General features: G+C 32.8%; 1 protein-coding gene across 1 annotated transcript; it reads right to left on the bottom strand.

Annotated features, from left to right (window-relative positions):
- Positions 1-1,240: 1,240 nt before the first annotated feature.
- LOC145053105 (uncharacterized) lies at positions 1,241-3,434 on the bottom strand. Its single transcript, XM_079001089.1, has 2 exons — positions 3,198-3,434; positions 1,241-2,784 (listed from the first exon to the last, which is right to left on the bottom strand). The coding sequence occupies exon 2, from the start codon at positions 2,739-2,741 to the stop codon at positions 1,278-1,280; it is 1,464 nt and encodes a 487-aa protein (XP_078857215.1). The 5' UTR covers positions 2,742-2,784; positions 3,198-3,434; the 3' UTR covers positions 1,241-1,277.
- Between the last annotated feature and the right edge of the window lie 13,158 nt (positions 3,435-16,592).

Below are 16,592 nucleotides of genomic sequence, written 5' to 3'. Positions count from 1 at the left end.
AACTTCTAAATTGATTTACTTCCATGATATTTATAAATTACATATTTATCTTCATCTTACATATTTATCTTCATCTTACATATTTTTCATTTTCAACTATGATATATATATAGTCTAGTAGGTGTTCGATAAAAAGATGTGATGTAAAAGAAATATAATAATGAAATTTCGAAAATCTTGAAAGTAAATCAAGTTAGGATTTGAAGTTTGAGAACAATATAAAGAATATATAAAACAAAATGACGTATTATGGTGTGTTTGGGTACCTAAGTTTATATACCCTTAAGAGTATATTCACTTTTCCCATATATATATATATATATATATATATATATATATATATATATATATATATATATATATATATATATATATATATATATATATATATGAGAGTTCAATTGAGAAAAAAAAAGTTTGAAATCGAGGGAATGAATCTGGTCCACTCATTTTGAATCTGTCACTTAAGCGCTCCAGCATATCGGGCCGACGGAACAGATCATATTTATATATGAATGTATATGAATAAGTGTATTTATATATGAATATGCATATTTATATATGAATAAGTATAACAGAAATGATTATTCATATATGGATATGACGACGGTGGGTGGTGACGGAGGTGGCAGTTGCTGGTAGTGGTTGGTTGTAGAGGTGGTGGTTGGTGACGGATGGATGTGGTGTTTTCATATATGAATACATTTATATTTATATTCATATATGAATATTCCGCATCCTCAATTTGTACCAAGCGTGTAGCGATTCCGAAAAAATGAGAACCGGAACCGGAACCACTTAATATGGTTCCATAACTTTAGGAACCGGAACCGGAACCACTTAATATGGTTCCATAACTTTAGGAACCGGAACCGGAACCACTTAATATGGTTCCATAACTTTAGGAACCGGAACCGGAGCCGTTTAAGGCGGTTCAACTTCTGAAATCAGCAGTTTAAAACGGTTCCGATTTCGATTGCGGGTACAGTTTCGATAGTTATCCCTGTAGAATACTACCCCATTATTCGGTGTATCATTTTGTAAGTGGAATAGTGAATACATCCATGATTTTAGATGGGGCTAATGATGAGGTTTGTTAACAATAATAGTATCAACGTCAGTCATGCTTCGTTCCATATACACAAATCACCTTTTACGAGCTAAATTTACTTGTATACAATTATGTTAATCATGATACAAATACAAAACACAAATGTACAATTGTTACTAGTCTTTGTATTCTAAAACCCATAAAAAAAGTAATAATCCGACAGAGATCACCCTGGTGGTTGCTCCGATTGCAAAGAAATCACTGTTTCAAATGCACCAACCAATGCGCTTACTTTATTTATCTTTTTTTCACGAAGCTTACTTACAGTCTCCTCTATCACGTTATTATAATCTGCAGTATCCTTCAATTCTGTGCTTTTCACTATTACTACATCCGCTGCCGTATCTCCGCGTTTCACCTCATTTCCGCCACCTTCTACCTTTATGTTCTCTTCCAATACCATCTTCTCCTCTTCCATGTTTTTGGTGTCCATTTCTTCTCCATCTTTCGTCTCTGGCTTGTCCTCCTCATTGTGCTCCGGATTTGATTCTGGCTCCAACTTTGGTTCTGGTTTATGCTCCATTTCAGGCTTCGGACTTGATTCTGGTTCCAAGTTTGGCTCTGGTTCCAAATTTGGTTCCGGCTTAAGGTCTAGTACTTCTCGTTCTGATTCTGGTTCCAATGTTGGCTCTGTGTGCTCCATTTTGGGGCTTGGATCTAGTATGGGCTCGGGCTCATGCTCCATTTCGGGCTCTACTTTATGCTCTTTTTCTAGCTTTTGCTCTGATTCTTGTTCTGATTCTAATTCTAAATTATATTGAAGATCTTCAGTTTCTTGTTCTTCAAAGGATTCTTTACATTGTGAACCTGTGTCAGATCCATTGGGTGATGGAGGCATTTCATGATCGTCTTCCAAAGCCATCGGAGACCGCTCAGAGTGTGTGGTGTATCCACCATCTTCCGACTCCATTTCATGGCTGAAATCACTTTCATCTCCATGTTGGATCTTTTCAAAATCTTGCTCAAGAATCATGGTGTTTTGATCTTTTTGTCTTTTAAGATCAAATTCGCTTGGCTTTGATTTTGGAGCAAGCTTTATTGTTGGCTTAGTTTGCTTCATAGTACTTCCGATACTAGGGCTTTTTGGTTTTTGTGGTTTCGGAAGTGGCGGAGATTTTGGGGTGTCTTTATGTTTGGATAAAGGAGGTGTTTTTGATAATAAAGATGACATTTTAGGGCTTCTATCTCTAATACTCGGAGATGGACTACGCAGTCTATCTCTAGTCACCGAAGAAGGACTGCGAAGTCTATCTCTCATTGTCGGAGATGGTCTACGCAGACTATCTCTGCTCGCTGGAGATGGACTACGCAGTCTATCTCTGGTCGCCGGAGATGGACTACGCAGCCTACCTCTGGTGATCGGAGATGGACTGCGTAAAGAAGGGGATGGAGATTTGTCTATTGATCTTCGTGGATTGGTTTTATCGGGCACATGTTGTTTTTTGGTTATTGGAATAGAAGATGAAACGGGGCTTGGTCGAGTCTTTTTGGTTTCATTTGATGTTGATAGGGTTGTGTTCTTTGTTGAGGAAAGGTTTGTGGTATTCTTTTGTGGCACGATTGTAGGTTTACCCGTTGGTTGCGAGGAAGATGTTACTTTCTTCTCCTTAGTGAGTGCTTTTGATGCCATTTTATTAATAATATTCAAATCATGAGCTTTTAGTTTATAGAACCTGCAATTGTAGCGCAATACATGAGCTTATCATTGACAATATATAGAGAAATTGCGACCAAAATTACTGGTTAAGACAAATGGGCGCCACTTATATATATTAGAAATATTGTGCGTTTTCAAGAACCAAATTCTCTTGCAAAATTTTGTAGCCAACTAGTATAAAATGTAAACTTGATTATGATACTTTCATGGTTTAGATACCCAGTAAAACACAATAATATTTTGTTGTCAAATAAAAATCAAACCTTTAATCATAAAAAAGATAGAAAAACGTATATGTTTGTTACTAACCGAGAATTTGGGCTATGAATTTCATGCCAAATACCAGTTTTATCAATTACAAATAAGGTGATCATAATTTTAATTAGGCTATTAATTTCAAACTAAATACCAATTTTATAAAAAACTTACTTCAAAGAAGAATCCTGGTCTTGATCTTGGGTATCTCAAAATCAGTAGTTGTTATGATTTTTATTAATGATCGAGATAAAAAAAGGGTATTAAGGAGAAAGAAGATGAGGGTTTATATACGTTGTTTAAAAGATGAAATTTGATTTCTAAGGTTTGAAGGGGATCCTAAAATGCCTCAAATGTTTGGAATGTATATGAGGAGACAACAACAAAATATAAGTTTGTGATGCTCCAAAAATATTTGCATGGTTTATGGGATACCCAAGATTTCATAGAAACCTTGTTTCTTTGGACATGTGTTTGACCATGTCACTATGACATAGAAAATAGGAGATGGACATTTAATATTTGGTTATAACGGGAAAAAATAAAGTCACACTAAGCTTCGTGGAGCAGAACAAAAGTGAACGTAGATTCATTATTCTTTACTAGAACATGTCATGATTTTACGTAATATGTTTATGAACCCGAATAAACAAACAACAAAATGGAAATAACGAAAATTGAATAGAAATCGTTAATGTGACAAATATAATCAATCACGCAAAGAACGTGATATTGGGGTTTCCACCATCGGTGTGAAAGTTGCGGGTAAGTAAGAGGATATTTTATCACTAGAAGATATGAAAACGAGATTACAATATTGTGCTACCAAAACCGAGATTTTTTTTTCACAATTAGCAGCTAATTAATCTCTCAAAGTAACTTGAAGATCTTACTAATTGTTGTATAAAATACAAAATACAAAATGAAAATAAGATAATGCTAATAGGTTTTAGAAATTGTACTTATATATTATTTTTTTACAAATTCTGATTTAGTTTAAAGATAAATTGATTATTTAAAAAACTTTAATGGTTAAAAGTAAATTTTAAGGGCTAAGGGACCAAATAATTTTTTGTTATGAAATTATAGGACCTTTGTCCATTAATGTAATGGAATTTTTACATTTAGAAGATTATAGCGATTATTTGTGAAATTTTGATATTTTTGCTTTTTTTTTTTTTTTTTTTTTTAAATAACCATATTATAACTAGTGGTTTTCGGATAAAAATATATTATAGTTTTCAAAACAATTTAAAATAAATATTATATTTTTTAAAAGTTGAGAACTTTCCTCCCAAGCAAGTAATGCTTTAGAACTAATGGTTCCATTTTAAAATATGAGTCATCAGTCATCACTATAATTTATGCGGCCAATGCACTTCCTAGTTTGGCGTTGCATGCTATCTAAGTTGCATCAAATGAAAAGTAAGACACTTGGTTTCATTATCAACCTTTATTTGATTAAAATAATAATAATAATAAATCTAGATAGAATACTTTATTTGAATTATTCTAAATAAAGAAACTTTTATATTAAATGAAGATACTTTTATAAACTTTTAAAAATGTTTATCTATACATATGTCTTGAATATTTATTTCCAAACAGTTAATGGTAAAGGCATTGAACGTATGCATAGATAAACATTCTTGAGAACTCAAAAATTTATCAAAACTTTAAAAAAAAATTATATATGATTTAGAAAAACATTTTAGGTGGTATTAGTCACTGAAAAGAAAAAAAAAAATCTATTTTAAAAATATGCATTTATACAAAAATTGATGTACATATGTGTACATTAGAAATTTGTATATACGTACATTTCTGAAAAAACATGTTATTTTTTTAAAAACAATTTTGTGAATTAAGCTTTAAATTAACATCAGAATGATCGGTAAAAAAAATTAAAAATAAATAAGGAATACGGTTTTAGAAAAAGTTCTTGAGATTTTATGAATATTGGAGTTATCAATGGATTCTCTCTCTCTCTCCATCTATATATATATATATATATATATATATATATATATATATATATATATATATATATATATATATATATATATATATACACACACACTACGTTATACCTCGTGGAAACCACGGTCGGTATATTTAAAATTTGTATATAGATAAAAAAAATAATAAATGTAAAAAAACCAAGATATTGGCGATTGTAAGTAATTATGAATTAATTTGATAAGCAAAATAAACATAATAATGTTATTAGGATTTAATTTTTATTTTCAAGTTTAAATTGAATTTGATTTGTTACCAAAAAATAATAATAATAATAATAATAATAATAATCATAGAAAAATGACACGTGTCATTTTTAGGTTTCATTTATTAGAAGATGTATATATATATATATATATATATATATATATATATATATATATATATATATATATATATATATATATATATACTAGCCGTCTCCCCGCGCAAAGCGGCGGGCGACAAATAATTTGATATCTTTAGAGTTAAAATCATTTTGCGTTCACTTCGAGAAATAAATATTAAATGACATTTATTTTTCAAGAGCATTACCATACCATATTAAGGGGGTGTTTGACTAAGCTTTTTTAAAACAACTTATTAGGTTTTACATCACTATAAGTTAAAAAAGTGTTTGGATTAAAATAACTTATTCCGGTGGGGAACCTCTAATACGTCATTTTTTCATAAGTTACCCTACACTTACTTATTAACTTATAAGCTAATAAATTAATAAGCAATAAGGTTTTTTTGCCAAACACCCCCTAAATTGTTATTACTTCCATTTATATATACCCAGACCACTTGTACTGTTTATCGTCCTCTTTTTTTTCGCTTTCCTTAATTCATTTATTAATTTAATGTCCTACTAAGTAAAATGCTAAAATATATAAATAATAGTTTATAAAAATAAACCTTTAGAATATCAGGTGTTGTGATTCAAAAGTCGATAAATAGGCCTTTGAGAAGGCCAAAATACTCAGGTGTCAACTTGTTCATTGTGATTTTAAACCAAGTTTGGTCACAAATTAAAACATTTTCAACGCTGGTATGTAATTCAAGGATTCATATTGATTTAGATTTTCGAAACCTTAAAACATTGAACAAAATCTATATAGAACCTTATAATAAGGACAATAATCACCGTAATCAGGAAGTCCATGTGATGAAACTTGATAGTATAAGGACCAATGATGAAAAATGTTTCATTTTTAGACTAAACAAGATTAAAAATATACAAACTACCTTAATCATGTCAAATCTTGTGTTTAACCGTTCTTTATTGCAAAAGTAAGATGCCAAATATACAAACTAATGATAATACAATGCTCTAACTGGCCATCTTGGTTGAGTTCTTTGAACCTGCAAAGCCAACACATTAAAGAAACATAGTAAAAACCTTTTTAGGAATAAATCTGATATAATAAAGCCTTCACCCAATATATTTATAAAATAAAAATACAAAAAGTTAAAAATGATAAAATCAATTACAAGTAAGGATTAAAATAAAAACTTGTTAAGAAAGAGCCATCTGTAGGAGGGATATTTGAATCAACATGTATTTTCTGATGGTTTCAAATTTTGAATTATCCGAAATTTAGGGAAGGAGATAAAATTTGTTGAGAAATATAAGGATTCAAAACACAGGTTAAAATGTAATATTATTTTATTGATGACTACTTGTACTATTAGCTTAATGATTTGAACGTCTTAAAAAAATAATATTATTATATTCAATCTATTTTTAGAAATAGTGTGATTTCTTTTATAAGATAGTAAAGATATATAAGATTTTGGGCTCATGAAAATATAAATATATTTGGATAAATTTTAGGATCGTGATTTCAATCACTTTTCAAAATCTGTAATTTCGACCATATATCTTGGGGTATCACAAAATCAGATTTAAGATAATCCAAAAATGATAATTTAGAAGTCAGTCCACTTCTAAATCTAAAACATAGAAAAAACCTTATTGTTTCGTGTTCTTGATGAGATAAATAATTGTTTTTGATCAATTTCAAGTATATATGTGATCAACCCGATTTTGGAACACTTATCATCCTTATGTAAGAAAACGGTTGGAAGTTGGTTAATGGTGGTTACATGCATTTTCGCGCCAAAATGATGGTTAGAAATATGATTATTTTGACATAACCGAATCTTACATCATCGTAATGTCAGAACCTGTTTTTGGCGGGGAAATTGCATTTGTGAACTCCTTGGACCCCACCAAGGGCTCTACTCCTTAGACCCTGCAAGTGACGCTACCACTTAAAACCCTGTATCCAAGGGGTGCTGTCCCGGACCCCGATATTCCTGAGTTCATATTTATCACTCCAAGTGTGTACCTCGCACTTCCAGTCTCGTTTAGTAAATATAACTCAGTCTATCTCAGTATTAATAATAACTACACTAAATTATATTGATAACACTAAAATCACTACAATATATATATATATATATATATATATATATATATATATATATATATATATATATATATATATATATATAGGGTTAGGTTATTTTGTTTTCACTATCTATTGTGTGCCCGTATGATTGATTCTGGACCAATCATTTTAGTTATTTTAAAAAAGTAATTAATGCATATTACATGTTGAAGATATAATAGGTATTAATTACATCTTCAGCATTTAATATGCATTAATTACTTTCTTAAAATAACTAAAATGATTGGTCCAGAATCAATCATACGGCACACAATAGATAGTGAAAACATTTGAACCTAACTCTCTCTCTCTCTCTCTCTCTCTCTCTCTCTATATATATATATATATATATATATATATATATATATATATATATATATATATATATATATATATATATATATATATGGAATATAAAATTACTAATAAAGTTGATTGCTTAAGCAAAGTGATTAGTTTTGGGATATGTAGTTGACTAATTAAAAATAGAAACAAATGTGGTTTTACTTATTGGTTGGTTCAAAGAACTAGCGTCGTAGTTGCATGTGTAGATTCTCATAAATTTGTTTAGTGTGTTGAACACGGTTTCTACATCAAACTTATAGAGAATTCAACCAGGAAGGTATTTTTCATGAAAGGCAATATGTTTGTGTTGGTAGTTTAGTTATACTTGGTTAAATCCATAGGTTTTGAAATTTGTTTTATATAAATTATTTATTTCCGGATGTGTTTTAATTTCTCAAAATTATTTCAAGTATTCATGAACTCTCATCTAGGGCCGTTCCAAACATATTTTGGGCCCAGGGCGAGAGAAAAAAATGAACCCTTAAAATACATAAATGTTATCAAGTTTTTATAATAACTTAATAATTGAAAGAAAATTATTTGTGTTATCTTCTAAATATAACAATTTCCATAAAAAATTTGGGCCCTTTTGAAAAATAGGCGCTAGACGATTGCCCCTATCGCCCATCCTCTTGGACGGGCCTGCTCTCATCTCATCCCGGAATACAAAAGGACAAGGAATACAAAGGTTAATGTATACAAATAGACATTGTTCTAGAAACAAACTTTGTACTATGCTCCTCGTGTAAGATGGGTACACACAAAGATATGACTTATACTCCATCGGTCTCAAAAACAATAGTTCAATTCTAAAAATAAATATCATTTTATTAAAATATTCTTTCATTATTACTTAACCAACTTAACATTTAATGAAACATTAAATACAAAGTAATGACAAAATTGTCATTTTATTGAATAAAGTTTATGATAATTAATGTTTTTCTTAATCTGTGTGTTTTTTTGTCTGTAAACCATAATTTTGGAACAGAATGTGTATAAAATAGAAAATCGGTATTCAATAAATCTATAAATAGATAGTTTAAAAAGTTCATACCTAAAATGTTAATTTTGTTTAACTTTAAGCATGAGTTTTAATTTAGGCTATGATCATGCTGAAATTTGTTTTCTCCTTAGGAGCCGAACACACACTAACACCTAAAATAATTTACACCAACATTGGTCGTTACTGGCTTCAACTCAACAATATTTTTAACAAAAATATAATATCAGTGAATAATATAAGACCTAATGTTACAATATTAACTAACACCAAATATAATGTTCAATTTTGAATTGTCTAATTTTGTACTTCGACTTTGAGCATATTTATCATTAGTGTATTGTTTTATAATTCTAGCGTATATTTAATAATTTTACACGTGTTATTATATTTAATAATTTAAAATGAAACACATGTATAAATTAAACACAATTGATATATAACTAATAACAACATTTTATTATTCCATATAAACACATCAAGAATAAATAAGTTCATTTGATCTACTTAATATTCTTATTGATTACTTATGGGAAAACAATTTTAATACATGAAAGAATATATAATTTTTTCATAAAACTGCAAAATTGATTTATATGGTATGTCAAAAATTATCATTTTCATCGAAAAAACTTTGGACTAGCAAACACCGGTCCAAAACTTTTTTTTTTTTTTTTTTTTGTGATTTTGGTTCAATGTTTTTCAAAATATTTAAAATTATAGATATGTCCTTATTATTTCTTTTTTCTACTTCTTTTATTAATCCTGAATTTTTCTTATAAAAAATTAAACAAAAAAAATAAAATCAGAGACAACAACCACCATCATCGACCAACCACTGTCTATCGGAGCATCATCATGGTAGGACCACTGTCATTGTCACCGTCACCGGACCATCGTTATCATTGATGTGTGTGACTCAAACAAGTTTTAATCCTAACAAACTCAAATTAAAACAAACACACGCAGGCAGTGTACCTATCGATAACAGTTTAGTTCAAACAAGTTGGGTATCGAACACAGGGAACGGTAACAACTAAAATTAATACTAATATTATCTAAATAAAATAATTAATAAAAGAGGAGGGTTTTTCTCTAGTTTTGCAAGACTAGAAACTTAAACAATTAACTAAAACTTAAACTAAGCAACTAAGAGCTAAGCAAATAAAAATAAACTAAATTCAATAATTAAGGAGACTTATGTTTAGGTTTTGAATCATTTATTCCTATGGTTGGTTTTATGACAAGTGCAATGGATCAATTGGCTTTGGCTACCGATTAATGTGATTAGGTTCACGTTCGCTATTACTAATCCTTAGAAAATAAATTAATTCAAGCAGTGATCAGTTGATTAAATCAATGAGTTTCCTAGTTTATTAATTCAAGTTAAGTAAGACTTGTAGTAAGCTAATCAAATATGCTAATTCAATTAACTCCTTGTTGATGGTTCGTCACACAAGCTCACACATTAACTTACCTATCTTCTAGTTAGCTCCAGTTACACATTCGTTATTCGTAGACATATAACTATGTGGTCACATAAATCATATGAAATTAGTAACTAAGAGATGTTCATACAACTTAATTACTGATTTATTAATAGAAAATAGTTGTTGTTAACATATAAGGTTCTTTAACAAGCTTAACAAAACAAAATCACCAAATTGAATCAATCCAACCGTAAAATCAAACCATAATCACAAAATCATCTATCCTAAATAGAAGGTATGAGTTTTAGCTCATGATTACAGCAGAAACAAACTCAAAAAGGAAATCAATTGGTAAAAACATAGTTCAAACTAGAGATTAGGTAAAGAGTAAACTTGATTTTGCCTTGATTCTCCTTAAAATTGAATGTAGGGTTGATTCCTTAGCTTCCCACGCTCCAGCAGTACCTTTAGTCAACAATTAGCCTCCAAGGGTTCATCTATATGCTAGGGTATCGGGTAGGAATGCCCTTTATATATATTTTCACAAAATAGAGGTGAATTGTCGAGTCCAGGGACCGAGTTGGCGATTCCGTCACTTAAAATCCCGTGTACGGCAAGTCAGCGTCCAGAATCACGAAAGTTCGATGTGACTCGTTGAGTTGATGGCCTACTCGTCGAGTCTGTTAGGAATCAGCATTTTCTCAAAACACGAAAGTCGTCCAAAATTGTGTCTAGTTTAAAGAACATTTTGAATCTCGTCAATCGGATTTAGGGTTCATGAGATATGGCCAAAACACTGACGATGAGTCAAGCTGTCCAACAACATCCTTCTTTCTTCATAATCCAATACCCAAGCTTCCAATTGCTAAATCCGCTTCCTTTTCCATCCGAGTATGTCATTATTTATTGAAAATGAAATATTTAGGCTAATTAAGCAACTTGTGTTCATTAAATGAGATAAACTCAACATAAAGTATTAAGATAATGCATGAATTTTATAACTAAATATGCCCATATCAGTCATCTTCGTCTTTCCAGCGTCACTGTCACCCTCGTCGTCCTTATTCTTTATAGCCCGACAGTCACTGAACCACCTGAAAACAACTCATCGGCGTCACCATCTCGCCTTATCTAAAAAATGTTTGAACCATACTCGTCACAATTGTCACTCACTTCTTTCTTCAAAGAACCCGGAAAGCAGACATCGATCACAATGTCGTTGGAAACCCTATCCCTAGTGTCGTAAAAGACAAAGGGCACTGACGAAAAAGTTGTTGGAGATCTCACATACGAGTTTCAGATCTACGATGTCACAACTAGAAATTTTTGTGCTTTGTAACTACAACGCTTATGTCAATTATGAATCAAAAACATGAAAGCATGTATGATGCTCACTCTATGACAACAAAATTTCAATCAAACACTTCATACAAGCATTGCAAATAGTCAACAAGCAATTGGAAACCTTAGAAATCCTTGTTTAAGTCCATTATGGATTAGGATTTCCTTATTGGGCCCAATGGACCAATAAGCTTCCAATTGGACTATCTTGGGCTTAGAACTCTTGAATGGGCTCTAATTGGACCCACTTCCATTTATTTCAATATTTTGGGCCATATTGGGTCTAGAATGAAATAATTTATTTAAATGAACCATATTGGGCCATAATTAACCTAAATTAGCCTTAATAGGTCATCAAAATCACATTTATAATTATTTGGACCAAAAATACTCAACATAACCATGAAAATTGGGCTTAAGCATTTAAGGCCCAAAACTCTCTTCTCTTTCCTCCAAATCTTGGCCCAAGCCCAACCAAAGAAAGGAGAGTTGAATTGTGAGATTGCCACCTCATTTATACATCACATACCTCCATGCATGGACCAACATGCATCTAAGTTAGTCACCTCAACTCTCTCTCTCTCTTCTTCTTCTTGATTCTCGGCCGAGAGCATCCCAAACATACACACTTCATCCAATTTTCTTAAACACACTCTCTCAAAGAACATCCTCACTTTTCTTCATCAAATTTTCGAGAATCAAGAGCTTTTCAAAGAGACTTCCACCAAAAATCATCATCTAAGGTAAGTTGATGTTAGATCCATAAGCTAGCTATTTCCTTTCATTCAAGAATCATCTCTTAATTCATTCAAACTTATGATCTAGCACCTTGGAAGCATCCAAGTTCGAGATCCTCAAAGAAAGGTTGCTAGGATCGAATTCTTCTCATCTTTTCCTTCCAAAACCGAAACCACAACCAAGGTGAGTTTCATACCCCCTTCTTTTCAGTTTTTATGAGTTTTATGGGAGGAGAATACAAGTAAATGTGTAGATCTATGTGTAAATGTATGATATGTGTGATTTGATGCATGTATGTGTGTGATATTATGTGTTTGTGATGAATATGTTATTCAACAAGTGTGTAAAACCGAGATCTAAAACATGGGGAAGGAAATAAACATAACCTAAACTATTTTACACTAATCAAGTCAAGAAAAATAGTTTATATGGTTAGGATGAACATATTTGAACATAAAACTCATTTTTGGGCTTAAATTGTCAAAAATACAAACTTGGGGTCCAAACCGACAAATTATAATTTCTGGAGGGTCAAAAGGGTCCAAATAGTTTCTATAACAATTTTTCTGAACATCAACATTTTTGAGGGGCTTAAAACGTAAGTTTTGAATTTAATGGGCTAAATTTGGGCTTTTCGGCCCAATAAGCTTCAAATTGCGAGATTTCTAAGTTTGAGGGGCTGAAAAGGAAGTTTTCTGTAAAACAGGGGGTTTATAGTGTATTAAAACCATTTCAAAGGTCAAAAATATTTTTCAAATTCAAAAAGGATCAAAAATGTAAAAATTTTCTATTTTGGGCCAAAACTGTAAAAGTTGCGAAAATGGGGGTTCTAACCGAAAAAACTTCATTCTGGAAAGACTTAAGTTGTTTACAAAGCAAATTTGGGCAAAAAATGTCTTTTCCATAAGTTATGATACTAAAGTGTCAAGAAAAATGGTTTAAGGACTAAAATGGAAATTCTTTTATATAAAGGACTAAAAGTGTTAACTTTATAAAAGAAGGGTTGTGAAAAAGTAAAAATCTTACTTTTGAACAAACAAATCCCTTAATACAAAATACGAGATCCACGACTACCGGCGAAACGTAATAACAAATACACTTTCAACAACCAATATCGTTACCAAACGAATTGAGTCGTTCTCGAATCAATAACAAAACAAAAATCAATAAACCGTAGTACTTCAATAAACACGCGATAGCTACGAGGAGTCAATATTCAATCTTTAGGCTTGAAAGTCTCAAATCGTGCTTGTTGGGCCTTGCTAGCCCAATAACATGATCTTTGGGCCCGAAGGGGACGCGCTTACATGTTAATGGGCCATTTATGACCTAATTCCATGTAAAAGGACTTTCAATAGCTCTATTGTGCTGTTGGGCCCCAAGGGTCCATTAGTACTGCTAGCGAAGTCGAGAAGTCAAATGCGAGTCAGGCCAAGTGCCTTTCGCATTCCCGATAGCCTTAAATAACTTATGGAAATAAGGGGGGCTTCGTACCCTCCTTTCTCCTCGGTTGTGGGGCTATGAGAAACCAAGTAAACAGATTCATGACGTTAAACAAGAGAAGTCAGGGTGGTTGGATTATGTGAGTAGTATGGACGACGCCTCAAGGATCGTTCATAATTTGTAGTTATAAACTAGTCATTTTCAATAATGCGTGATTGTAACAACTCACAACCCTTAATTAATCCAATGTCACATGGGTAATAAAAAACAATCGTCGTATCGGTATAACAATAAACAAGTCATGTAATTTACGTATTGGGAAAACATCGGGTTTTCCCGGGGAGTTCAACATTTTAACCTATGTGATGTATACAAAGTTCAACAATTATACATGTTTTCAAAATCGACAAGCATATTTACGGATCTTCACACTTTTTTTTACAAATACTCTTTTCAGAAAATATCGGATTTTCTGGGTTTGCAATCTTCACCAAAATCATTTTTCCATAACATTACTTATGAACTCACCAACATTTCATATGTTGACGATTTTCAAAATAACTTGTATTCTCAGGTAACAGGTAAACGGAAGAATATGTATCAAGTTATGTCATGGTATTTTGCTTAGATTATTTATCAAACGGTTTATGTTATGGAATTGTAGTGTTTAAAACAATGTACTAAATGTAAACAATATCAGTTGTAATATTTCAATGCATGGTGATGAATGATGTTATGATTCATGTATAATCATTGTGATGGTATTCAATTTAAGTCACAAGAGCCCTCAGACGTTTCTGCCGTCTGGTTCGGGGGTGTGACATACGATGACAACAGTGACGTTCCGGATCTACGACGACGAAGACGATGGAATTGTCCACCACCGGAGACGACCTATGTCTTCTCTGTTGCCCAGATCTGTAAATACCACTACCACCATCGGTGTAACATCCATAAAATTCAAGAAAAATTTAAAACTTTTTAAGCATCCAAAACCATTACTTATTACAAAATGCTTTCAAAATTGTTTCAGATCAGAGAATCCAAGAAATCAAAATCAGGAAATGTGAGGAAGTGTACGGTCACCCCCAAAATACCAACGCCATACAAACTATAACAATATCATAACAAACAACATGCATATACAGTCTTCAGTATGACCAGACTGCCCACACCGGGCCTTCGATCTATATGGCCCACTCTCAGAGTCTTCAGTATGATTGGACCGCCCTCACCGGGCCTTCAGTCTATATGGCCCACTCTCAGAACCTTCACCATGTTTGGTCCGCCCTCCCGGACCATCAGCCCGTCTGGACCGTTCTTCGGGCCTTCGGTCAGACTAGTACGCCCAGATGGGTCTGCAATCTATCCAGGCCTACCTGGGTATGTTGTCCTAAAGCACAAAGCAGGACCACCTCAACCCACCTGCAATCACACAATCAACACATAAATATCATATGCTAGCTAGCATGTACAGATAGTCATATAGATCTAACAGGTCTCTAATCATAGCATCATCCTATATACCAGGATACCAATCTAAACATATCACTAAGCATTGCATCATCCTATAACCACGATACAGATCTAACAGATCACTAAACATAACATCATCCTATAACCAGGATACAATCCGAAAAGGGTCGGCCTTGGTGCCTTAGACCCTGTTGATATAGTGAGGAGAACTCACCTCCCATTGCCGAACTGAACCGAAAAGATCACGCTCCTTAAACACGACTCCAAACTCAAACACCTAGAACCACCATAGAACCAATTCCATCAAGACCCAAATTACCAAAATACCCTCAGAAGTCAAACTTTGTCAACCATGGTCAAAGTTAGCAGTCAAGGTCAACAGTCCATGTTGACCCAACTCGTCGAGTGCATCTAGCAACTCGTCGAGTTCCTTAGTGCTTCAGAAAACGGGGAAAAACCCTAGTCAACTCGCCGAGTCAGAAGGACAACTCATCGAGTTCCTTCAGTATCGAGAAAACGGGAAAACCCGACCCAACTCGTTGAGTTGGCTTAGCAACTCGTCGAGTTTTCCTATCTTAACGTATTTATTTATCCATTTCCAATCGAATCCAAGGCCCCAAACTATAGATCTAGCCCCTTTGGACTGAGATACCACTTAAGTTGCTAATTTTACGTGCATGCAAGGCATCAAAGGGATTAAAACGCTAAAACTAAGCTTAATAAGAGGTTTAGGGCATGGAGGAGGGCCAAGACTAGATAAAGTGGGCAACTTTATGTTCATGGAGGCCTAGAGGTGTCCAGATCTGAAATCACATCCTCTTAACATGCTCAAGCCCCGAGAATGACTCCATTTTGCACCAAAAATGACCATATACATGAAGGGTTTTTAGCACTCTAACAACCGTATGGTGCACATGCAACCCTAGGTGCTTTGGATCTAAGTTTTCTCTAATTATACATGCAATTTTCATTTTCCAAAGCATTCATCCTAACTAGCATACGAAGCATAGGTACTTGAAGAACAAAACTAGTTAGATGACTTACCTTTTGTTGTATCTTGTTAACTTGGACCTTTAAGAGCCTAGCACATCCTCTTAACAAGCTAAAGCCCCAAGAATGACTCCATTTTGCACCAAAAATGACCATATACATGAAGGGTTTTGAGCACTCTAACAACCGTATGGTGCACATGCACCCTAAATGTGATGCCTCAAATGCTTCACAAAACACCACCAACAATGGAGGACTTGAGAGAGAATGACTAGCACAAAATCGGCTATGACTCTTCCAAAGATCACCTAGGCCGATTTTAGGGGCTAAGGGACTCCTTTTATAGTGT

This window comes from Lactuca serriola, chromosome 5, assembly GCF_051521515.1.
Source record: "Lactuca serriola cultivar US96UC23 chromosome 5, Lser_US96UC23_V15, whole genome shotgun sequence".
Classification (NCBI taxonomy): domain Eukaryota; kingdom Viridiplantae; phylum Streptophyta; class Magnoliopsida; order Asterales; family Asteraceae; genus Lactuca; species Lactuca serriola.
This window is presented reverse-complemented; position numbering and strand designations above follow the sequence as displayed.

Coding starts and splice junctions, on each gene's coding strand:
- LOC145053105 (XM_079001089.1), bottom strand. CDS start 2,741: ATGGCATCAAAAGCACTCACTAAGGAGAAGAAAGTAACATCTTCCTCG.